Source organism: Pyrus communis, chromosome 5 (genome assembly GCF_963583255.1).
Source record: "Pyrus communis chromosome 5, drPyrComm1.1, whole genome shotgun sequence".
Lineage (NCBI taxonomy): Eukaryota > Viridiplantae > Streptophyta > Magnoliopsida > Rosales > Rosaceae > Pyrus > Pyrus communis.
Genome location: NC_084807.1, coordinates 27,020,719 through 27,046,582, shown reverse-complemented (window position 1 = coordinate 27,046,582; position 25,864 = coordinate 27,020,719). Strand labels below are relative to the sequence as shown.

At 37.2% G+C, this 25,864-nt stretch overlaps 3 protein-coding genes across 3 annotated transcripts; all 3 read right to left on the bottom strand.

Annotated features, from left to right (window-relative positions):
* Positions 1 to 1,976: 1,976 nt before the first annotated feature.
* LOC137735083 (sorbitol dehydrogenase-like) lies at positions 1,977 to 3,402 on the bottom strand. Its single transcript, XM_068474455.1, has 2 exons — positions 3,161 to 3,402; positions 1,977 to 3,015 (listed from the first exon to the last, which is right to left on the bottom strand). Exons 1-2 carry the CDS (start codon positions 3,288 to 3,290, stop codon positions 2,042 to 2,044), a joined length of 1,104 nt encoding a protein of 367 aa, XP_068330556.1. The 5' UTR covers positions 3,291 to 3,402; the 3' UTR covers positions 1,977 to 2,041.
* Positions 3,403 to 8,089: 4,687 nt separating this feature from the next.
* Positions 8,090 to 9,611, bottom strand: LOC137733797 (sorbitol dehydrogenase-like). The gene is made up of 2 exons (XM_068472985.1): positions 9,359 to 9,611; positions 8,090 to 9,214 (listed from the first exon to the last, which is right to left on the bottom strand). The coding sequence occupies exons 1-2, from the start codon at positions 9,486 to 9,488 to the stop codon at positions 8,238 to 8,240; spliced, it is 1,107 nt and encodes a 368-aa protein (XP_068329086.1). The 5' UTR covers positions 9,489 to 9,611; the 3' UTR covers positions 8,090 to 8,237.
* A 13,407-nt stretch (positions 9,612 to 23,018) lies between these two features.
* Positions 23,019 to 24,977, bottom strand: LOC137734790 (sorbitol dehydrogenase-like). Its single transcript, XM_068474073.1, has 5 exons — positions 24,728 to 24,977; positions 24,534 to 24,601; positions 24,090 to 24,326; positions 23,510 to 23,988; positions 23,019 to 23,324 (listed from the first exon to the last, which is right to left on the bottom strand). The coding sequence occupies exons 1-5, from the start codon at positions 24,825 to 24,827 to the stop codon at positions 23,132 to 23,134; spliced, it is 1,077 nt and encodes a 358-aa protein (XP_068330174.1). The 5' UTR covers positions 24,828 to 24,977; the 3' UTR covers positions 23,019 to 23,131.
* Between the last annotated feature and the right edge of the window lie 887 nt (positions 24,978 to 25,864).

Sequence of the window (25,864 nt, the reverse complement as noted above, 5' to 3'; positions counted from 1 at the left end):
TCCAGCCCCAATGTTCTGGCGCATGAATGATGACGAAGTTTCTTCGAAGCAGAGCATCAGCATGTGAAGTTTATCAATTGAAGTCCAGCATGAAGTGAAGGAGTGGTCAACAATGGTAACCCAGATGCAAGGATGAATGCCACGGCACCGCCACCCACCCAACAGTACCCAAGCCAACGGCACCCAAGCCGCCACGCCAAGCACCACTTCTCTCTCGACTTTCACAGCAACCCCGATCCCCCCGATTCAATAAACTTACCGTAAAAAACGAATTGAAGAATTACCAATCAGCATTTTTGGTATTATTAAAGGGTTATTTGGTTTGGTAGCTATTTTTAGTTTTAAAAAAAAAAAAAAAAAAAAAAAAAACTAAAAACTCAAAGTTAAATTTATAAACACAAGATAAATAATTTTTAATTTTCAATAAAAGTAGTTCGGTGATGATTTTTAAGATTTCAAGATAAATAATTTTTAATTTTCAATAAAAGTAGTTTGGTGATGATTTTTAAGTTTCAAGAAATTTGAAACAACTAAAAGAGAACGCGAACAAAAGGTGCCTAGACGAAAATTGAGATTAACTAAATAAAGACATGATATTAGATAGGATAGATGGCTTGGATTAAAAATAAATAAATAAATAAATAAAACGATAGGATGGATGGATGGCTGAATAACTCAATGATCAACTTGACAAGCCTAAATCGGATAATAAGGTCTATGCAACGTAGGCTTGGGCTCTTAATTAGCTCCGATTTGGGCTTGTAATAGACTTATCTCTTCAAAGACAATGTTTCAAGTCAAACTCATTGAAAAGTTGTGATCTATAGGTTTATGGATCAAATTCATTTGTTTGCTATGTTAAGTTTGAAATTTAAGTTTTGAGAATATCTTTCGTGATTTTGTTATTTTCTTCCTTTTGTGCTTTCACTTAGGATTCCTTGCAAGCCACGTTTGAGATAAACTATAAACCATTTTTCTGTGGTGATAGGGTTTCTCTTTCATATTATTCTACCAAAACTTTGAGACTTTTCTCACATTTTCTGGTTTCATTTTTCTAATATTTAAAATTATAGTTTAACTTCCTTCCTATTCTTATTGTCATAATGTGTCCAGACAAAAAAATAAACCCGAAAATGTTGAAAATCGAATTTAATTATCGAGATATAATGAAAAATCTAAGTTACTATGAATTACCAAACCAAAAAATCTCGATACTAAAAATTAAGTTTGAGTTTGTTATGTATTTTGTAGTCTCTAATTGAGGGTTTTAGTTGCTTCAATGTTGTTCGATGGCAACACGAGCAATGGTTGTGCCATGTCACATATTAAATAATGTCCTCCACAGATAAAATAGCTCATTTGCACTTAAGTTTTGTCCCCACATATGCTTATTGTTTCATAATTCCATCCACAGTACCTTTTCTTTGTCGAACATGCGCAGTAACTTAGACCTTTTCTTCCCCTTGCCATCCCAAAAAACCTTAACAAAATTTTGCATCAAAGAGTATTAGGTTTTTTTTTTTTTATGGTCAATCAAGAGTAGTAGGTATAGCAAAGGACTAGGTAAGAAATAAGAATGCTCCAAGAATGCGGGGCATTTTTCTTTTCTTACTGTTCTAAAATCCTATTAAAAAGTTGAGCTATAGCCACGAATTCCAGGCGGCATCTCGCCATTGTGGCATTAGCCACACTTAGGGAATAACCTAATAGCCACACTCGGGGAGTAACCGCCGCTTAATTTTCTCGCTCTTCGTAAAAGTGTCAAAATATTGAGTTAGCCAACGAGTCAAGGAGATCGTTTTGTTAAGCTTCGCGGTGCAGGACTAATACAAAGCAAACATAATGAGAAGCCCACGAAGAGCAGTACTATTATTACTTGAAAAACCATACAAAGGAATGGAACTCGCTAATTGGGTTATGACATGTTAATAATCCTCCCCCTCCCCCCTCTCCACCCACAAAAAAAAAAAAAAAAAAAAAAAAAGAAAAAAAAAACTCTACATTCTGCTAAGAATTTGATCATCAAAACCTGTCTTTGTCTTTACAATTTGAACATCACTTTGATGGCGTTACCTCCACGAGCACTTGTCGCAAACGCTTCTTCCACCTCCTCAGTAAATCCAAAACGGTGCGTGATAAGAGGCTTCACATCGATCTTCCCACTTCTCAAAAACTCGAGGCAAAGCGGCCATGTGTTCTGGTATCGGAAAACTCCAACAACGTCAACCTCCCTAGCAGCAGCGGGAGTAAGAGGCACCGTCATCACACCATGTCCCATTCCTACCAGGCAGACTTTTCCACCCGGACGAGTAGCATTGAGGCCGGTCGACATGGTTTTGTTGAAACCCACACAATCGAAGGTCACATCTACTTCGGAGATCATGGCTTTTTTAATTTCGGCAACTTCATCATCTAAATCCTCCATTTTTGTCGAAACTTTCACGGTTTCATCAGCACCGAGAGACTTTGCCATTGCTAGACGCTTGTCATCCATATCCACAATCACAATTCTTGGAGCCCCAAAAGCACGAGCGGCCAAAACTGAAACGAGACCAATAGGCCCTGCTCCGATGATCAGAACAGTTGTTTCGGGACCAACATTGGCTCGCCGACAAGCGTGAACCCCAACACTCAACGGCTCACATATTGCCCCTTCCTCCAAGCTCACGTTTTCCGGCAATTTAAAGCACAGATCCGCAGGGTGCACAATCTGATTAGCCAAGGAACCATGAACCGGTGGCGTGGCGAAAAACTTCATATCAGGGCAAAGATTATAGCGGCCTCCTTTACACTGCCGGCACCGTGCGCAGCTGATGCCGGGCTCTACCGCCACACGGTCCCCAGGCACCAAATGCTTCACCTCGCTCCCAACTTTGTCTACTATCCCGGCACACTCATGTCCCATTACCATTGGCTCTTTCACCTCAAAATCCGCACATTTCATGGTCTTGAGGTAGTGGACATCGCTTCCACAAATGCCGACAGCCTTGATCCGAATTCGAACATCATGGGGTCCTAAAATTAAGAAATATCCCAACAAAACAAGGGAGCAAGATGTTAGCACCAATACAACTAAGAAAACAAATAACCAAGAACTATAAACTGAGAACCCAACGAAACAAGCTAGGAGGGAATTAAGAAGAAGGAGAGAGATACATACCGATACTGGGGAGCTTGAAAGGTAGGATCTTGATGGTGTTAACATCAACGAGCCAAGCAGCCATGTTTTGCTGCTCAACAGGTTTGGCTTCTCTTACCACGCCATTGCAGGATTGGCCTCCCTTACCCATTCTTTACTCTTCTTTGTATTTTTCGTAAGTGTTTACTTGTTTTTGAAAGACACAAACTTCGTCTTCTTCAAGTAAAATGGACTGAGAATACACGGAAATTGGAATACACAGACTTGCTTGATTTGTTGATGGAAATAGAGTGGATGCGGGGATGGTATTTATATGAGTTTGGAGGAGTGTGATTTGGTCAAGTTGCGCTTGTACAGCTATGTAAAATTAGGATAATCCAAAACCAAATTATTATCCATTTTCTCTTAGGAAAAGGAGAAGTATTCGTTACCAATTAATGGGAGGATATTCTTGGCTCCTTTCCGAGGTGGGGCGGTTAATTTACTTTTGTAAATTAATTTTTGACATGTAAGAAATAAGTCACTGAAAATATAAATAGAAAAAAATTATGTACACATGTTCAATGTGATTGGTATGTATATAAAAAGATTTATTTATAAGGAAATGAGCCAAGTATTTTACAGAACAAAATGTGCTAGACAATGCAACAGTGTCAAGCAGAAGATGAATTGCACTTGGAAGTGTCCCACAATTCCATCAATTACACGTGTAAAACAAAATACGTACTTTTCTTTGGAATGTTAGTAACATTTTCTTATCTTATTTGGTCCTTCCGTGGTTGATATTCTATCATCTCACATGCACGATTTTAGTCAAATATATTATTCTCCGTTGCAATCACACTTTTGGGTATATCACACTTCCCTTGGAATGGGAATTGGTATCTCATTATGAGGAAGAGAAATGCTAAGAAGACTCTTGATGGACTCTCCACCACATCAGGTTTTTGGCACAATTATCGTGTTAACATTAAAAATATTGTACTAAAAACATGAGATGACGGAGAGTTCATAATTTTGAGAGAGAGTCTCCTTAGCACATCTCGAGAGAAAAACCTCTATGTGCAATTGCAAATTTCACCCCATAATAGTAGTTAATACTATATAACTGATTTAAATTATTATAACAGTGACATTTATATAATATAAAGTTCTCGATTTTAGGAGCCTAACAGATAATCTAATTCCTTGGTAATAAATAAATAAATAAAACAGGTAAACTAATTTTTCTAAGCAACATAAATATATGGGGATTGATTCTTGCGAGTTTCTTGGAAGTAGCCGAATCTAATTAAGTCACAAGATGCGGAAAGAGTAGGTGTAGGCCTAAAGTTAAACTTCAATAATGAACGGATGTTATGCATTTGCTGAATCCATTCCACGACATGCACAGTCAGATTCACGTAGCAAACCGTCCGTTGTGGTCCAGCATCTTAATTATTTAGTTTTCAGCAGTAGTTAATTTGGTGCTCAATTCCTAACAATCTTCACTACGAAGGTTTAATTTCTAAACGATCTTTTTACTGTAAATATACACTAATCACGTTTTGGTGGACAAATATATGAACTTTTAGTTAGAACCTAAGAGGTCACACGCATGGTAAGTTCTAATAACGTTCCATGAATGATGATAAGATATAATTAATTGCTAATTATATTGCATTAGTTATTTAGGTTTATTGGATATGATTTTAATTAAAATAATTTCGGGCTTTATTTTTCTTTTGGGCATGAGGTTGATACATTTGTGGATACTAACTGTACAAATTTCATAATCAAATGAGTGTTTTTTATTATGATATTTGTACAGTTAGTATCCACAAATGTGTAGATGGATGTATGCAAATGTTGTCCTTAATGAATATGATGGTGATCACCAATCAAGATTAATTGGGTGTGAGTATTCTAGAATGGACCATCTCATATTCTTAATTAACTAATTAAATGAATGAACGGTTGAATATACAACTAAGAATCTAATGGTTAAGGATTTTATTTTATTTTTGTCAAATGATAAATTTATTAGATTAAATCACATATCATGATCCACGCAACATAGACTTAGGCTATCAACTCCGATTTGAACCTATGATATGGTTTTCCCATCAAAGGTATTTTGCTTTCACTTAGGATTTCTCGCAAACATAGATTTGTGGAAAACTATAAAACTATTTTTCCGTGGTGATAGAGTGTTATCTTTCATATTATTCAATCCAAACTTTGAGGTTTTTCTCACATTTTTTGGTAGATTTCATATTTCTAATATTTTAAATTATAATTTAATTTCCTTCTTATTCTTATTATCATAATGGGTCACAACAAAAAATAAACCGAAGCTTTTTTGCTTATGGTATTTCCTGTTGTCTTGGTGCAGATTAATACACTATTTTATCGTTGCATAATCCCATCCACACTCCAGGGTGCCACGGAATCAACGGGTATTAGGGACTGTTGAATGGATTCCACGGCATGCAGAGTCAGATTGATGTAGCATCCCTCCTCTCTCTCTCCATGACGTAGGTCCCACGTCGATTCAATTTTTGGTAAATTTTTTGGTCACTTCAATTTTTGGAAGTGATAGTTGAGCAATTTTTAATTTAAACCAAGATTAGGGATGCAACCCCAGAAGGAACAATATGTGGAGTAGTTACCTCATTTGATACGGGATCATATCGGATATCAGATAAATTATTTATTTATTTTAGCCACTAAATTAATTTAGACAATAAGAAGATGATAAGATTTGAATTCAGAATGTAGTGGGTTAAAATTCAATAATCTACCACTTCAAAAAATAAATGTCTTATTATTTTAGCCAATGATATAAATGTGAAGCTAATCAAATAAAAATGTATGCTAAGGCCGGTAAATATCTTATTATTAAAATGTATTCATCTTCATTTGTAAGAGAAAGGTCTTAGATTCGATTCTTACTAAAGACGAATTTGAACCATATTATTGCTAGTCCATAATGAGGCTAAACCCATCATACTCCTCTTAATGTAGAAATATCGATTGCTAAAAAAAAAATAAAAAACCAATATTGTCAAGGCAAACCACTTAGCCTAATATCAAATAATGTTGAAATGTCTCCTAAGGACCAAGGAAAACTCTTTAACTAATAACCGTCAGTTGGGATTTTCTGGCCATCAAATGTCAGTGACGAAGTCTGGAGTACGAAAGTCAAACAGCCGTTGTACGGACAACAATTGGAACGCTGGTTACAATACTAATGCTAGATTTATTATATTTTTTCATACTACATTTGTATTATAATAGAAATAGAATCACTAACACATGTGACTTCTATTTCTATTAAAGAATAACATTTTTTTATGGTATAAAAAATATGATAAGAATAACATTTTGCAGTTATAATAACAATTGGATAATGAATGCCACAAAAACACACTCAAACACACCTTGGCAATAATTGACGGGTTTATAATTGATGTGAGCTAAGTCACTTGAACAAGCCAATAAATTTTCAACGTTTGAGTATGTACATTGGAAGGTAAAACATTATCTTAAGTTTTAATAAATTTGGAGTGTGCATTGGAAGTGGTTGAAGTTAGAACTTAATGTCATTTTTCTTGTTGGAAGACCTTATTAGCGTGACCTTTATCTTAGACTTAAATCTTATATTGAAACTCATAAAGTTTCATTTGAACTCAAAAGTTATATATAAGTCTTCACTTTGTAGTGCATAGGAGAGCAATTATTTTTATTCTTATACCTATATTTTTATATTTATGTAATGTAGAGCTTTTATTCGTATACCTATATTTTTATTTTTATATTTGTGTCTAAACGTAAAGCACATATCCCAATCTTTGAGACTAAATTTGGATTAAATATTTGAGTATGTGGATTTGAAGTGTTAGCCTTGGAATGCAATGATTTCGGTTTTGTTGCACTTGAGTTCGATTCCCTTGCAATTGTTTATGAGGTGAACTAGCATTCTGGGCAGAATAAGAATATGGTCTCCACATGAAGAATTGCGTCACTTTCACGCCAAAGTTAGGCTTTGGTCACAAGGTTTTAAGATTGGAGGTAGATTCTCTACCCTTCCATGCCCTCCTAACGGTTACGGTTAAACCATGTCAACATCTTATATTGATTTTTTTTATAGAGATAATAAGACAAAAAATAATGTGAGAGAGGAGAGGATGGAAGGGGATGAGAATAGGAGGGTATAGAATCCTCCTCCTTTAAGATTTAGTTTGATTTAGTATGAATGCAAGCCTTTCTGCTTATGGAGTAGGATTCTATTCCCTCCTATTTCCATTCCCTTCCCTCCCCTTCTCTCATACATTGTTTTTGTCTTATTATCTCTATAAAAAAAATCAACATAAGATGTTGACGTGGCTTAACTATGACCATTCAAATAGGAAGGGAGGGAATGAGAGAAAAATTAGTAGAGAAGAGAATCCGCCTCCTCTGCTTATTGTTGCACAATTCAATCCACAGTAGTTTGCTCTAAAGAGATTTAGGTGGAGCAAAAGGAGTAGGTAAGAATGCTTTAAGAATGGGGAATTTTTTATTTTCTTACTGTTCTAAAATGCTATTAAAATTTGGGCTATAGCCACGAATTTTGATGCACAATTCAATCCACAGTAGTTTGCTCTAAAGAGATTTAGGTGGAGCAAAAGGACTAGGTAAGAATGCTTTAAGAATGGGGAATTTTTTATTTTCTTACTGTTCTAAAATGCTATTAAAATTTGGGCTATAGCCACGAATTTTGAGGAGGCGGCCTGCCACCGTGACATTTTCTTCAATAGCCACACATGGGGAATAACCGTGGCTTTTCTCGCTTGGGAATTTGATTGCATTTTCGTTCGATAGCCACACTTGGGGAATTTGAGGCGGCGGTTCGCCACCATTGAGGTAGCAAAGGAGTGGAGGAGTCTTTTTTGTTAAGCTCCGCGGTGACAAAACAAACAGGATGAGAAGCCCACCAAAAGTAATACTATTATTACTTAAAAAACCATACAGTGGAACGGACTTGCTTATTGAGTTATGACATGTAAATAATCCTCCCCAACACCCCACCCCTACATTCTACTAACAATTTGGTCACCAAAACCTGTCTTCGTCTTTACAATTTGAACATCACTTTGATGGCATTACCCCCACGAGCACTTGTTGCAAACGCTTCTTCCACCTCCTTCTCAGTAAATCCAAAACGGTGCGTGATAAGCGGCTTCACGTCAATCTTCCCACTTCTCAAAAACTCGAGGCAAAGTGGCCATGTGTTCTGGTATCGGAAAACTCCAACAACGTCAACCTCCCTAGCAGCAGCGGGAGTCAGAGGCACAGTCATCACACCGTGTCCCATTCCTACAAGGCAGACTTTTCCGCCGGGACGAGTGGCATTGAGGCCGGTCGACATGGTTTTGTTGAAACCCACACAATCGAAGGTCACATCCACTTCGGAGATCATGGCTTTTTTAATTTCGGCAACTTCATCATCTAAATCCTCCATTTTTGTGGAAACTTTCACGGCTTCATCAGCACCGAGAGACTTCGCCATTGCTAGACGCTTGTCATCCATATCCACAATCACAATTCTTGGTGCCCCGAAAGCACGAGCGGCTAAAACTGAAACGAGACCAATAGGCCCTGCTCCGATGATCAGCACAGTTGTCTCGGGACCAACATTGGCTCGCCGACAAGCGTGAACCCCAACACTCAAAGGCTCACACATTGCCCCTTCCTCCAAACTCACGTTTTCCGGCAATTTAAAGCACAGATCCGCAGGGTGCACAATCTGATTAGCCAAGGAACCATGAACCGGTGGGGTGGCGAAAAACTTCATATCAGGGCAAAGATTATAGCGGCCTCCTTTGCACTGCTGGCACCGTGCGCAGCTGATGCCAGGCTCTACCGCCACGCGGTCACCAGGCACCAAATGCTTCACGTCGCTCCCAACTTTGTCTACGACCCCGGCACACTCATGTCCGATTACCATTGGCTCTTTAACCTCAAAATCCGCGCATTTCATGGTCTTGAGGTAGTGAACATCACTTCCACAAATGCCGACAGCCTTGATCCGAATTCGAACATCATTGGGTCCTAAAATTAAGAAATCCCAACAAAACAGGGGAGCAATACGTTAGCAGATATACAACTAAGAAAACCGAGAATTGAAAAAAAAATAAAAAATTGAAAACCGAAGGGAAGAAGGACGGAATTAAGAACAAGGAGAGAAATACATACCGATACTGGGGAGCTTGAAAGGTAGGATCTTGATGGTGTTGACATCAACGAGCCAAGCAGCCATGTTTTCCTGCTCAACAGGTTTGGCTTGTCTAACCATGCCATTGCAGGATTGGCCTCCCTTGCCCATTTTTTTACTATTCTCTGGTTTTTTTATCTGGAGTTTTTGTTTGTGTTTGAAAGACACAAACTTCTTCTCCTCCAAATAAAATGAACACAGATGACACAGAAGACACAGAATACACGGACTTGTTTGATTTGTTGATGGAAATAGAGTGGATGCGGGGTGGTATTTATATGAGTTTCGAGGAGTGTGATTTGGTCAAGTTGCACTTGTACAGCTATGTAAAATTAGGATAATCCAAAACCCAAATATTATCCAATTTCTTTACCGAAAAGGAGAAGAATCCGTTACCAATTAACGAGAGGATACTGTTTAGCTCCTTTCGAGAGGGCCGTTAATTCTTTTTTAATTATTTTTTGACACGTAAGAAATAAGTCATCAAAACTATATATAAAAAAATTTATGTACATATATTTAACTGTAATTTGTATAAATATAAAATGTTTTATTTAAAGAGAAGAGTCAAGCAATTTACATAACAAAATGTTCTATTGACAATGCAACAGTGTCATACTAAACCTCTCTTTTGCAAAAAATTCGAAAGATAAATTGCATTTGGAAGTGTCACGTAATTCCATAAATTACTTGTTTATCAATAAACTAACTTTTATTTAGAATGCTAATAACATTTTCTTATCTAATTTTGATATTCCGTGGGTGATATGTTATTATCTCTTGCACAATTTTGCCAAATATATTATTCGTCCGCTACAATCACACTTTTCGGTATATTCCACTTTGGAATTGGAATTGGAATTGATATCTCCTTTTTGGAGAAACTTGTTTGTGCAATTGTAAATATCACGCAGTAATACTAAATATCGTTGTATGCACATTTATATATTTAAAAAGTTCGATTTTGGGAGTGTAATTAGAGATTTTTAGTGTGTTTAGAGTACTGGTATATAAATCATATGTTTTTATACAAGTTGAGAGATACTTGAAAAAAAAAACATTTTGCCACTTATTTAATACATATGACGTATCAACTCGTATTCCAAACACGCTGAAAAATCTCTCAAGCCTAACTCGGAAGCAGCCGAATCTAAATCACAAGATGCAAAAATGAGTAGGTGAAGGCCTGAAGTTGAATGAGCGGACATTATGCATTTGCTGAATCGATTCCACGACATGCAGAGTCAGATTCACGTAGCAACCGTCCGTTGTGGTCCCGCATCTTAATTATTTAATTTTCAGTAGTAATCGAGTGGGTTTGAAGGTTAAAACTAAGATTAGGGTATTGCAACTAAAAAAGAAACATATTTGAAGTAATTACCTGCCGTGATGCATGGGATCCCACCGGATAAAATCTCAAATCACCTTTTTACCCCAAACAAAGCAAATCCTTATTCACTGAATAGTTGATTATCAAATAGTTATCTCGATAATCTTCAACTTGATTAATGTTTTTTAGAAATGACATTTAGATGATAATTAATAGACGATATTTTTACTGTGAACATATGCTAATTGCATCTAGGTGCATGGATACATGTATCTTTATATGATAATTAACCAAAAACAAGCGTTTTTTATTATGGTATTTGTACGATTACTATCCGTAACTTTGTAAATAGGTGTATGTAAATATTGTCCTAAATGGATATGATGTTGATCACTAATGAAGATTAGTAAGGTGTGTAAGTTCTTGGATCAAGCAACTCATATTATGGGCTAAAAATGAACGACTAAATATGCAATCAAGAATCTAATCGCTAATGATTCAACAACTAAAAATTCAAATACATGAGTTGTATTGGTTGATATTAGAAAATGGGTGCACTGCAAGTAAACCAACTGTGCCTTGATTTATCTTTTTTGTTTTTACTTATGTTTTTAAATGTCTGATTAAGGACAAAAAGGTTACATCCTAAATATCTAATGTTAACTATATTACATGAATTACAGACAAAAAATTATTTAATTAAAAAAACTAAGTGGACACTCGGTGTTTGCTAGGTTTATTATAATTAGCTGGGCTGTCTCTTTCTCTATGTGGTTGCCAGCCTATATTTTTCTGGCGAGCATCATACATCAAGTGACTAGTTTCCACGTCAAAAATATGTGTGATATATTTTTGGAGCCGTCGAATTTGCAAATGGTCCCTCTTGTTGTTTAACATATGCAGCAGCAGTGGAAAGTCAAAAAAGCGCCAAGTAGTAGTAGTCTGGTCAATAATTGGATACCTCCCGATAACTCCCATCGGAAAAGAATTTTGGTCGAATCTTTTTTTCTGAAGATTCAGGAAATTTTGTGATCGTGTCTGTTTATTATACATCATACAATTAGAAATTATTTTAAATTTAAAATTTAAAATTAAATATAAATAGTACTTAATAAAAATTAATCGCATGATATATGATGAACGGACATAATCACGGAATACTCCGAATCTCCAGAAAAATGATCCTCGCCGAATCCTTTTCCCCTCCCAGCTAACAGTAACAGTAATAGCCTAACAGGACAGGGATGATGACTCCACGCCGATATACAGTCAGCTACGCGTAGGAAACAATTGTTTCTAATCATGCATGTATCCAACATGATAACGTCTCCGTTAACTGGACCGTATGCTTGAAACGAACGATCCACGTTTATGCATGTTTTTTATTTCCATATGATTCGATGGCATATGGCATATGTGGTTAGGTTTGCCCTAGGAGTGTGCTCACCATCTTCTATTAAAGAGATTTTTCAATGTGATCGGTACACGAAGTGATACATCACGTGTTATTATACAAATAATGAAATATGTGTGTTAAAAAGTTAATAACTTAAAAAATAAAATTACTCCCCATTTATATAAAAAACACTTAATGTAATACTCATGTTTCAATCACAATAAAAATTTTCCCCTTTCGTACGGGTTGAAATATATTAATTAATTAAACTAGTTTTGGATGAATTTTCCAATGATGTAGCCAAAGTAATCATTTTGTCTAGTCGAAAGTGTTTGTGAGAGAATTTAATCCGTCCAAGTGCTATTTTATAATTAAAGTGGAATATGCTTAGATCCTCTAATTTTAGTTCACTTTTTCCTTTTGGAATAACTCTTATTTAGTTGTTATCAGGTTTATTTTTAGCTACGCCTTAGGGAACTTGATTTTAATTCTATTTTATCTCCTATGACTCAAAAGTCACAGTTTTATTTTCTGAAACTCAAAATCAATTTCAGTTTGACTTGTAGATTCTCTCTTCTCTCTGAAATTCAAAAGTTGCCTCCAAAACGTATGTGAAACCCATCACCCAATAAGACTATGTCATATGTGCCAATGAATTTAATTATATGTGTTAACCTTTTGTTGACTTTGAAAATTACATTGCCTACATGGCGCGCATGACTTGTAATCGAACTCTATCAGGAAAGTAGAAAAGATGTGATGGTGATGTCGAATGTGGTGCTGACTTCATCACTTGAGCAACTATGGCCAAGGAAGTAACACCTTTCGGCCAAGAGTTATAGAACTTGAAGACAAGGTTGCATAGTTCACCGCAACGTTTAGGATCTCTTGCACTAGATTCGGTCACCTCAACTATATTTGTGAGAATATAGGTGTGCCAAATGGGTATCAAGCTGTAGGGACACAAGTACTCGAAGAAGATGAGTGTTTTTATGGTAAACGTGGTTCGACCGTTTGAATGCCAAACTGTAAAATACACCTAAGAGTAACCAATCATAGAACAATTTAATTCGTTGAGAACTAATGAAATGACCTCCCCATCTTCCATTAGTGAACATGATTCGGCCGTCTTATCACTTAATGACATATTTTATGTGGGTTAGGTTTGCCGAAGGCCTGTGCTCACCATTTTCCGTTGGCCTCCTATCCTATTTTCCCTTATATTTAAATAGTATGAGACAAAGTTTCTAAATGATGTAGCCAAAGTGATATGTCTAGACATAAGTGCTTATGAGTTAAGTCAAAAGTCTAAGCAATAACCTAGAATGATGCAATGTATAAGAGCATCGATCTCTAGCAGCCTCGTTTACAAGGCTGTTTGACCATCTTAACAGAGAAATCACAAAGCTTCAGCTTCAAAAGGCTTGTTATATGGCTCGCTATTGTGACGTTGTGAATAGTCCCTCGCCAGATTTAATGAAGAGGAGAGAGAAATTCGTAGGTTGGCATTACATAAACAATTCTTATTTCATTGTTTTTCCTCCACACCATGCAATGTTTTTGCTCCACACGTTGTCTGGGTCGTAGACTGGGGATACGGCAACTAGTAAATTTGGGGACGGCAACAAAGTCCGTTAGATCTGGGACGATGGTTTGCTATTGTTAGTTGCACCGACAACGACGAATCAATGAATTTTGTGGATTTGAATGAGTTTCGACTAGTCGATTCGAGGACGACTACAAAGCACAATAGATCTGGGAGGATGGATTTGCTATTGTTAGTTGCATCGACAACGATGGACGCGATGAGATTTGGGACAATGGAGCCCCATGTGGCCGGTAATATCTAAATTGGTGAAGTAACAAACGGTGGAGGGGAGAGTCTGACAGAAACAGAAACAAAAAAAAAAAAAAAAAAAAAAAAAAAAAAAAAACACAAAGAGAGAAGGAATAGAAGTGGGGAGAGAGAACTTGAAGGAAAAAACAAAGTGGTTGTAGAAAACTGTAGATATGGTGAATTTTTTTTTTTTTTTTTTTTTTTGGAACTTTAACGAAAAGCTCCCGGTACTGTTCACTTTAACGAAAAACCACATTTTCACATTAAAAAATCAATCTTGGTACTATTTACTTTACATTTTATTTTTTTCTTATCGTTAAAACTCAAAGTTTTCAAGTATTTTTCATTAATTTTTCTTTTTTTTTTTGGTCAAATGATTAATAACAAAATATTAAAAAGTTGAATACTAAATATAAAATGTTATAGTGTTTTTCAAAATAGATACTGCTGTTGGAGATGATAAATTAAATTGGTTAGCTATTTTAACTTTTCGCTAGCTAGCCAGTTTAACAAAACAGCTGGAGAGCTGTAAAGTGGAATATGCTACTCTTGTTAAGCCATATCCAACTGAATGGTCCAGAGGGCTGAAAATAACCTGAAAATCGTCTCTAAAGAAAGGATAGGCTAGAGGGCTCATGGGCCTCACGGAATCTGAAAGGACCAAAGGGTTGACCCTTTCCAGCCAACAAGCCCCGGGTTGGCCATAATTTTTGCTTAAAATTGTTGGATATAACCAACAGGAATAAGAGCAATAGTGTCGGTTATAACCGACACGAATAGTTGGGAAAAATTTGAATACAACGGCTAGCTGTTATTTTTTAATTTTTTTATAGTTTTATTTTTTTTATTTACAAAATTTTTCCTATAACTTCTATTTTTAAATTCTATTTTTTTCTATAACTTCTATTTTACAAAATTTGTTTCATATTTTTTTTTAAATTCTATTTTTTCCTATAACTTTTATTTTACAAAATTTGTTTCATAATTTTTTTAAATTCCAATTTTTCCTATAACTTCTATTTTACAAAATTTGTTTCATATTTTTTTTAAATTCTATTTTTTTTCCTATAACTTTTATTTTACAAAATTTGTTTCATATTTTTTTTAACTTCCATTTTTTCCTATAACTTCTATTTTACAAAATTTGTTTCATATTTTTTTTCCTATAACTTCCTAAGCCATTATACAACATTAAATTGAATTAAGTAACATGAAACAACATTAAATAACATCAACCAACATAAAAGTTATACAACATAAAAAATTCAAATCCAACGGCTAGTTGATGTCAGCTACCAACGACTAGATGACGTCATGTTGACGTCACTTAGCCGTTGGATTTGAATTTAAGTTGTAGTTTTTAAATAATAAATTATGTTTGGCCATATGGCCCTCGGTTGGAGACAGTTTTTTGTGGCAGGGCTAAAACGAGCCCTTTGGGGGCTGTCCCGGATTTTTCGTACCGTAGGGGTAAAATGATGGTTTTGCCCTTAGTGATTTTGTTTCATTGTGTGGTTGTTTTTGGGGTTTTGGTTGGCTGCATTTGGACCACACACTTTCATCCTCATCTTCTTCCTGTCCCGAGTCTCTCTCTTTTTCCCTTATTCTTCTTACGTACGGACAAGAACCAAATCACTCGAACACGTTACGGATTGAGGAAGAAAATTATACCCTTGTGTTCGTGAGGTTCATATGAGTTCAACCATGCCCATTTCAGGTAAGGAAACCTTTGTTTTCATGTCGAACTCGAGATCCCCAAATTGGTCATTGTTCATGCACACGTAAAATCGTGTGTTTTTGGGAATTTCAGGTTTATAGGAAGTTTGGTGAGGTCCTTAGGAAGCTCGGGGTGGTTCGTTTGAAGGTTTTGGACGTCGGGATCGTGAGTTGCAGGTTTGGCCAGATTTTGTGAGGTTTCTCCGGTAAGATTCCGTTAGTTTCAGGGCTTGAAAGTGGTAAGGTTTTGTTCTAATTGTTGTTAGCTTCATTTTGGTATCAATTTCATGAAATTTGGTTGAAAAATGAGTAAGAAACAAAGATTAGAAAATTTTCTAGTTTTCCGGCACCATCGCTGTCGCCAGAGGTTGGCCGGAGAAGTCGACGGAATATTCCGTCAGCTTGGACGGAATATTCCTAACGACGTTAGGTTAACTTTAACGGAATCTGTTAGTTTTAACGGAATATTCCTGACGGCGTTAAATGACGCCATTAGCGTGCCAGGCACGTGCCTGCGCGTGTGACCATGCCTTGGCCGGGCGTGGGGGGGCGTGAGATGTCGAAAAATTATTTTAAAAATATGGGGTTGTTCGTGAGGTTGAGTAGATCACGTTGGTGTATTCATACACCCCATTTGAGCATTGTATGAGAAGTTATTACCTAGTTTTGGTTATGTGCTTTAAATTAACGTTTTTATAGTTGTTTCGCATATAGGTGAGACCTATCCCGAGGACGAGCGCAGTCACTCGAGGCAAGGGGGTTACGACCCTTCTACATACCAGTGAATGGGCTTTTGGTTTTCCGTATATACCTATATACTTGTGATTTTCCCAGAAAATGAATTGAAACGTTTATATGTTTTAAATGCCATGCATCGCGATTGCCTATTTAATTATGCATTAGTAGTTGCATATATGTATGTTTGGTGCTACGGACGCACATGTAAGTGCCATGTAAGTTATGGTTTATGGTTGTAATTAGTAGTGATGTGAGATGCATAGAGAGCTCATAACCTGCACCCCCGGTGTTAGTGCTCTCGCCCAGAGTAGGGCACAATCTTTCACGTAATGTTCACCTCCCACACCACACCCTCATCTTGGATCCAAGTTAGTTGTACAATCCTGTTGTACAGACCACTATAGGTGGTTCTGACTCGTAGGTGACCTGCGATTATTCGCCCAGTCTTCACGTGATCGTAGCACTTGAGCGTATTTATTTACACCCAGTCTTGTCGTACAGACCACTTTAGGTGGTTCGACTCGTATGCAGGTATAGCTAATAGGATAAAGATTTGAGCTCTAGATTCAGCCGTACAGGTCACGTTAGATGACTTCGGCTGACAGATTGCATTGCATTGATTGGCATTACTTGAGTTACTTACCTTTTATGTGGAGCCATTTGACATGGCATATTTTCTGAGCATGTTTCTATATGTGTGTATATTCTATTTTCTGGGAAATTATACAGGTTTTACGTCGAAGGGTTAGAACTTCAATAATGAAATGATTTTTTTGGAAAAGATTTGTTTTTGCCCACTCACACTTTCTGTTTTGCGCCCCTCCAGGTTCTAGTTTGGATTGCTTTTTTGGTGGCTCACGAGGAATTCTCGACATATCTGACAGATTATCACTAGTGTAGGACCACCTCAGGGTGTGTTTTGTTAGTTTTTGTTCCTCTGGACTGCACTAGGTCTTCTGTGCTCTGAATATTGTTTTTCACACTTACGCTTGCACATGTATGTTAACTACTCTGTGTATAGCTTAGTTTTTATTTATTCGTACTTTATTATTATTCTTAGCTTCCGCACTGTGCACATGGTTACATCACTCTCACGTGACGGCCAGCATGCCCTGATTTCGATCAGGGTGTGTCATTTAGCCCTCGGTTGGAGATGGAGGTAAATATGGCCCTATACTATTCATTAAAATATTAATATCTTGGAGGGCCAGAGGGCTAAAACGAGCCCTCTGGCTAGCTTTTGGTTGGAGATGGCCTTAGCCTTTTCTTTTCGAAGAACTTTTATCGATGATTAAAATGGCTCTTTCATTGACGTTTGGTATTGTGAAAAACATAATGATAGTTTAAGATGGGGTGTGCTATCCACACACCCCTTTTTACTTCTCACACACCCTGTTAATTTCTGTCCGTTGATCTTCTTTAATTCATTCGATCTAACGGCCGAAAACAAAAAAGGTGTGGAAAAAGTAAAAAATGATGTGTGGATATCACACCCCTTTAAGAAAAGGTAAGGGTGGAAACCCAAAATTGCACCATTTAGTTTTTAATTTATTATTATTTACGGAAGGGAGATGATATGAAATTATTACAATAATTTAAAAGAGGAGAAAGTTTCAAACTCGGGAGGTATGAGTGTTGGATTCCTTGTTTCGTGTGGGCTCCACCACTTTTTTGATTTCCTAATATTTAGTAAACACCGGACTACTCCATAATCAGAATTTAATTCCCTTTTTTATTCCGATTACCCTTATGTAAACGTGTCATTAGTGGTTCATACGTGAAGATCCACACATCGACAATTGAAGCTCAAATGTCGGCTTTATGTTAAGATTCCAGACTTGTTTTCAATAGAACTCAGAGACCGGCTCTATGTTAAGAGTTCTGGCTTGTTTCCTTCTCAATGACAAGCTCATTGACTTGCACGGACTCGAACCTTGGCTTTTTGGATCGGCGGGCCCGTAGGGCCTCACTCTAACAACATCGATACTGTCTCCAACTTTACCACATGCCCAATCCGTCAGGTGTGGAGTTTTATCACAAAATGTCTCGCTATTAGTTAGGGTGGGGCAATCATATTTAAACCCATTATTTTCTTTTGCACCCACCGATATGGGGCTCCACGGTGATCCAAAAATCCAACATGGTATCTGAGCTAAGGTTCATGCCCGTGCAAGCCAATGAACTTGTCACCATGAAGGAAGCAATCTAAGACTCTTAACATAGAGCCGATCTCTAAGTTCTATTGAAAACAAGTCTGGACTCTTAACTAATATCGAGGCTTTTTTGTGATAAAACCCCACACCTAATGGATTGGGCATATGGTAAAGTTGAGGATAGTATCGGTGTTGTTAGAGTAGAACTCCACGAGCCCGCCGATCTAAAAATCCAACATTTATAAGGCTAGTTGCTCTTTCAATGCACCGGCATGTGTAGTATAAATAAATCTTGAGTTTACACAATATTGAAGAGAAGCATCATGAACTCATGAGAGCTAGTGTTCTCTTCAACACCCGAAGATTTTGAAGCTTGTCCCATTGTGAAGGCCTTTTCTATATCTGATTAGGAGACAGTGGCTAAATGTTTTATCCACCACATCTTGTGTCAATGATGTTAGTGACTACGTACCATGTTGTTTTCACTTTGACATGGTGTGTGTGTGTCAATCGTGTTGCGTAGTAGCCATTGTTAAGGGTTGAGGGGTTGCACTAGACATCTCTTCAATTCTCATCTTAATAATTGGGATAGTTGGGATGACTGATAAATGCTTGGAGTCTCTTTCAGTGACCTTCTCAAACACAATTACAAGAGAATGGGTGTTTTTGAATTAAGAAACTGACCTGTGATGATGAATTGCTTCAATTTTCCCAAAGTTGTGTTGCGTTGCTCTACCAAGAGAAGAGACTAAAGTATTTTTACCAACCGAAAGATAATAAATGGAAGCATTTGCAAATTCTTGAAAAGACATGTGACCACATTTGCTAAAAAAATTGGATCCATTCCTAAAGGTTGGGAAAGACTTACAAAATTGTTGATGTCATGTCCACACCATGTTTTGGAAGATGGAGGTTGGTGAGTCATTTTTTATGATCTACTACAATTGAGGTAAGACCCGCATTATAATATATTTACAGTTTGTTAGTTTCCTTGCTTGGAAGTTAAAAGTTGGAAGTTTGGAACATGTGTGCAACACATCCTAGATAGTTGGGAGATATTATTTACGGGTTGCTTTCAAATTTCTTTTTTTTCTTTTGCATTATAGATTGCATTTTTCTTAACCTAACTTATGCATAGGTCACCTTATTGGTGCATCTCATAATCTTAGTTGGAGATGATTTTTTGTGACAGTGCTAAGACGAGCCCTATGGCCCTTGGTTGGAGATGGAGCCGAATATGGTCATGTACTGTTCATTAAAATATTAATATCTTGGAGGGCCAGATGGCTAAAACGAGTTCTCTAGCCAGCCTTCGGTTGAAGATGACCTAACTCCTAGTCTAATGGTACTATTGCTCGCAATATTAGATGAGGTACAAATCTTGAATCTCAGATTTTTGTTGATAAAAGACTACAATTTTAAATGGACAAGTTTATTTATCGTTATTAATTAAAATCAATATAGCCGAGTGTATTTGATTGTTAATCTAAATTGCATTTAAGTTGACCTAACACGTGCATTAGTCACCTTGGCTCCTCTCATAATCCTTCCCTCATGAGTGAGGTTAATCACCAACTAAAATGTGAGGCATCAACAAACTCTTAGTGTGACGACCCGTCCCTAATTTTCTATGTGATTTTTCCCCGATTGTGTAAATTGATGTTTATGCCCTAGTTGGCAAAGTGATGTGGACATGATTGTGCAACTTTAAATTATTTTTCTCGCTTTTGTAATTAAATAGTGCTCGTTGTTATGAACGCGTGAGCGCGAGTTAGGCTTGAATCGGAGTTGTAACAAAAGTTACATTACATTAAAGTGTGTTAAAAACGGGTAGTTTTATTCATGGGTGTATTAATTTTACAGTGTTGGAAACACTGTTGTGGATAGATTTCATTTGATTATGTTTGTACAAATCCTATCCTTTTCCTTCTTTAAAATTGTACTTGTGTCTCCCCATTTCACTCACAACCAATCCTTTACCCAATCAGAACTTCTTTTCACACGTCTCCCCCAATCAGAAGCTGTCAATCACTTTCTCTCTCTCATCTCCTTCTCTCTCCCTCATCGTAACACTCTCTTCTTTGTGATCACCAAGAACATTTATCAAAACTCATAGATCGAACCTCCAATTAGTACCATCGTGTTCCTCTCGAACTCACGAACACAACCATACCAACTGATTCTCGAATGGTTGAGTTTTGAGTAGTCAACGCGGAAGCTTCGACTTAATTGAGTTGGTATCGTCGTGATCCCAGTTGAGTTACACAGTTTTAGCGTGAGGAAGCTTCTACTCAACTCCCTAAAGTCCCTAGTCTAGTTTGGAAGTGGAAACAACGTCGAAACAAGCATGTTCAAGGAGTTGAGCTTTTGACTGAGATTTTCGAGCCATTTCCCATCCATTTTGGACTTTTGGAAAGTATAACTTTGTTCTACTCTTCATAAGCTTCAAATCCATATAAATTTCATGGAAAATGGTTGAGAAATGAAGAAGTTATGAAGGTTTGGAAAATTTTCCAAAAAACCGGCGAGTTTTTCCAATTTCCAGTGAAACCAGCCTGTGGCGACGAACGGAGAAGACAAGGAATATTCTATCAGAGTTGACGGAATATTCTAACGACGTCAGGTAACACCGTTAACTGTTTAACAGAATATTGCGTTAAGTCTGATAGAATATTCCTAGATTCCGTTAGGGTTCTGTTGTGCACGTGCCTGCACATGGCCCCGCGCATGGTCGTGGGTTGGGCGACACGTGAGGGCGCGTCTAGCCTCCGGCCGGTGAGTGGTTTTTACGTGCAGGTCCGTGACTTTGAGTAGAACATTTTCGTACATTTTCGTTTGAGCAAACTATGGGGAGTTTTTCCTAGTTTTTCATATATGTGTTAGTTAAGTAATTTGTATTAGTTGTTTCGCATACAGGACATACAAGGACAAGCGAGGTTAGGGGGCTACGATCCTACGACATACCAGTGAGTGGGCATTTCGTTTTCATATATATATATATATATATATATATATATATATATATATATATTGTATACAAATGCTTTTAAGTTGATTTATGCATGTTATGCCACGTTTTATTTACTTTTATAGTAATGTCGTGGTGGTTGAGATTTATATTTGATCATGGCATATTCATATGCATTTTACCTGCTCATAAATACTATGTTATTATGAAATGCTAAGTAATTCTACAGGACGCGCATGTAAGTTCAGGTGAGTTTATTGTGTTGTTTGGAATGTTTGAGTTATGGCATGCTCATTTTCATATAATGGCTCATCATTGCTACACCCCATGTTAGTGCTCCTGCCCCGGGCCAAGGCCAGTCCTTCACGTGATGTTCACCTCACACCACACGCTCACCTTGGATCCAAGTAGGTGCTAGCCCTATCGTACAAGTTGCATTAGGCGACTTTGACTTGTAGGTGACGCGCATAGCGCTAACCTTCACGTGATCGTAGCACTAGAGCGTATATTATTACACCTAGCCCTGTTGTACAGGTCACATTAGGTGACTCTGACTCGTGTGTTAGCATAGATTGATGAGTAATAGATGCAATCGTACAAGTCATATTAGGTGACTCTGACTTTTGTGCTAGTATAGTTTGTTGAGCACATGATTATATTCATATTGCCGTGGAGATATTCTGCTGTGGCATATTTCTGAATTTATTGTTGGCATGCATTTGGTTTCATACTTATACATAGTATGATTTTTGGGGAACTATACTTGTTTTACAACGAGGGGTTAGTATGTTCATAAAACAAACGGTTTTATTAAATTCTTTTTTTTTTGTGTCCACTCACCCTTCTGTTTTTCACCCCTCTAGTTCCTAGATAGCTGATTACCTGGCGATTTTGACATATCTCCATTTTTAACGTAGGAACTTATCTCTAGTTGTGTAATAAGTACTTCTTTAGTTTGACTGCATTACTTTTTATCTATGCTCTGGACATTGTAATTTATGGGTTCTACCCACTATTGCGCACTCACTTTATTAGTTTAATTACGTTCTAATTTCGGTTTTAATTTATTCACAATTTTCTTACATCACTTGCACTTTTGGTTACATCACCTTCATGTGACGGCCAGCATGCCTTGATTTTGGTCAAGGTGTGTCACTGAGCTTGATGGTACTTTTCTACCAAATATTTTGTTTTGAATTCCTCTATTTTCTCATTAATTTATCTTTATATGTTAACAACAATATGGCCAAGTGTATGTGACTGTGTTTGTGGTACATCTATGGTTCCAAACAAATGGGAAAAAACCCACAACCGTGAGCCCTGTGTTAAATAAAAACCACTTGTAAAAAAAATGCCTCGTATTCAAGAACCTTTAGGCATCTTCTTACATATATAGTTCATAGATATTGAGGGTCTCTTTTAAAAAGTAAAAACGAGAAAAAAAATTAATAAAAAAACTACTGTCGGAACCAAGGTTTAATGAAGGTATATGGTCTCTGTACATCAACAAGTTTTGATCTCCATTTTTCATCATAAATTGATGAACTTCCAATTTTCCAAGCCATCACAACTGTCCTCTCAAGGGATCCGAAATTCACAAACTTGTAACTCATCTTTCACAAAATAAACATGACCTTAATGGCATTTCCCCCACGGGCACTGGTTTCAAATGCTTCTTCCACCTCCTTTTGGTTAAACCCGAACCGGTGCGTGATGAGCGGCTTCACGTCGATCCTCCCACTTCTCAAAAACTCGAGGCAAAGAGGCCATGTGTTCTTATACCGGAAAATTCCTACAACATCAACCTCCCTGTGTTCAAAAGACAAAACCCTAATTATCAGAAAAAGCAAAAAAACTCAAACAAAAGTTATTTGCAATTACACTATTGATCCACAATGCCTAAAAAAAATAATTGATGTAGGACAAGAGAGGGGTCGATTCGATTCTTATCGAGAAAAGCTGGAAAAAGGACACGAAATGGAGTCGCTTTATACCTGGCAGCAGCTGGAGTAAGTGGGACTGTCATCGTGCCGTGTCCCATTCCGACAAGGCAAACTTTGCCGCCGGGACGGGTGGCACCAAGAGCGGTTGACATGGTTTTGTTAAAACCGACGCAATCGAAGGTCACATCCACGTCGGACTTCATGGCTATCTTAATCTGGCCAATTTCATCATCCAAATCTTCCATTTTTGTCGAAACTTTGACGGTGTCATTAGCACCAAGAGACTTCGCCATCGCTAGACGCTGGTCATCCATATCCACAATGACAATTCTTGGTGACCCGAAAGCACGGGCAGCCAGAACAGAAACGAGACCAATGGGGCCGGCTCCGATGATCAGAACAGTTGATTCCGGACCGACATTGGCTCTCCGGCAAGCATGAACCCCTACACTCAAGGGCTCACACATTGCCCCTTCCTCCAAACTCACATTCTCCGGGAGTTTAAAGCACAGATCCGCAGGATGTACAATCTGTTAAACGAAATGGTTATCAGACAAGCCTAAGGTCTGCGATGCTGCAATATCCATCTGGCGCAAAGCCTACCAAATTCTATGATTGTGAATATTTTTACCTGATTTGCCAAGGAACCATGAACCGGTGGGGTGGCAAAAAACTTCATGTCCGGGCAGAGATTGTACCTTCCACCTTTGCACTGCTGGCACCGTGCGCAGCTGATCCCGGGCTCTACCGCCACACGATCTCCGAGAGCAAGATGCTTCACATCGCCCCCGATTTCCTCAACGATCCCAGCACACTCATGGCCAATTACCATTGGCTCTTTAACTTCAAAATCTGCACATTTCATTGTCTGAAAAATGAACCCAAACAAAAAAAAGAGAAAACCTAAGTGGTTAGTACGGAGCTGTCGGATATAACAGAGAAAATTATCAATGTTTCTGCTTTGATTTCATTCTTATTTCAGGAATGAACAATGTCATCTAAAATCATCAAAAATTCAAAATTAAAAAAAAAAAAATATTAAAAACAGGGGAAAGGGCATTGAAGGGAGATGAACCTTGAAGTAGTGAACATCACTTCCACAAATGCCGACAGCCTTGACCCGAACGCGAACATCATTCGGCCCTAAAGTTAAGAAATACAAGAAAATGGAGCAAGATGTAACCCAATATGATCATAAATATCTCGTCTGAAAACTAAAAACCGAAAGGAAACTGCAACGAAATAAAAAGATTTAGGGTTGGTGCATACCCACACTGGGAAGCTTGAAAGGTTGGATCTTGATGTTGTTAACACCAAGAAGCCAAGCACCCATGTTTTCTGGCTCAGCAGCTTTGCCTCCCTTACCCATTTTTTTGCTTGCTTTTTTTTTTTTCTTTTTTTTTTTTCCGTGTGTTTGAAATACAGAGAGTAGGTTTGCACCCAAAATAAAAGAAGCCAGACGCGGAGTCGGTTTCTTTTCTGATGGGAACAGAGCGGTTCTTGGTGTAATATTTATACTTAGGGTTGAAAGCCAGTGGGCATATGGAATTATAAAATTAAGATTTGGTCCAAGTTGCAATATATAGATTATAAAATCATTTACGGTGAAATCTAATATGCATATATTTATATATTTATATCCACTATCGAGAATAATCCAAAACCAAAGTATTAACTGTATTATGGTCCGTTACCATCACACTTTTTTCCATCCTTTTCTAGGGGTTGGAATTTTCATGGTGATTGGGATCTTGAAGCCTAATTTCTCCCGCCTTTGATGTGAAAATAACTTACTTGTAATTGAGATGTCAAAAATTACATGATAGCAGGATATAAACTTGATATAACACTACATTTGTGACTTTGAAAGTTTCTGAAAATTAGTTATATATTAAAAATTAGATCCCTCACAGATACGAAACTGTTATTGTACTAAAAAAATCTCATATTTCTCACGAGTATATTTTTTAATATAAAAAAATTAAAGTGCAAAATAAAAATTTTGAAGCGTTAATAAATTTTAGAGTACAGATAACAATTTATAGATATTATGGTTTTCCCAAATTTAATACCGCCATGTGTTAGACTGTTACATCACACCTTTGCATATTTCCCTCATTTATGGGCAATGGAATTTTGGAAGCCTAGTTTCCTACACCTCAAATACAAGAAATTTTGAGTATTACAGTCACGATGTTATTTATAACGAAGTGCTATCTAGACACATATCTGGCTTAACTTTGTACTGTCGGATCGAATGAATTGAAAAATATCAATAACTAAAAATTAATAAGGGTGTATAGGAGGTAAACTACACCTCAAATCAAAGAAAATTTGAGTATTACGGTCATGATATTATTTATAAGGTAGTGTTATCCACACACACACATTTTAACTCTCACAGAC

Bases quoted from the DNA above. Each gene is read 5' to 3' on its own strand.
- LOC137735083 (XM_068474455.1), bottom strand. From the start codon at position 3,290: ATGGGTAAGGGAGGCCAATCCTGCAATGGCGTGGTAAGAGAAGCCAAA. The intron at 3,016-3,160 runs GTATGTATCTCT...TCTTAATTTTAG, and splicing joins TTTCAAGCTCCCCAGTATCG to GACCCCATGATGTTCGAATT.
- LOC137733797 (XM_068472985.1), bottom strand. From the start codon at position 9,488: ATGGGCAAGGGAGGCCAATCCTGCAATGGCATGGTTAGACAAGCCAAA. The intron at 9,215-9,358 runs GTATGTATTTCT...TCTTAATTTTAG, and splicing joins TTTCAAGCTCCCCAGTATCG to GACCCAATGATGTTCGAATT.
- LOC137734790 (XM_068474073.1), bottom strand. From the start codon at position 24,827: ATGGGTAAGGGAGGCAAAGCTGCTGAGCCAGAAAACATGGGTGCTTGG. The intron at 23,989-24,089 runs GTAAAAATATTC...TTCGTTTAACAG, and splicing joins ATGGTTCCTTGGCAAATCAG to ATTGTACATCCTGCGGATCT. The intron at 23,325-23,509 runs GTATAAAGCGAC...TTTTGAACACAG, and splicing joins CTTACTCCAGCTGCTGCCAG to GGAGGTTGATGTTGTAGGAA.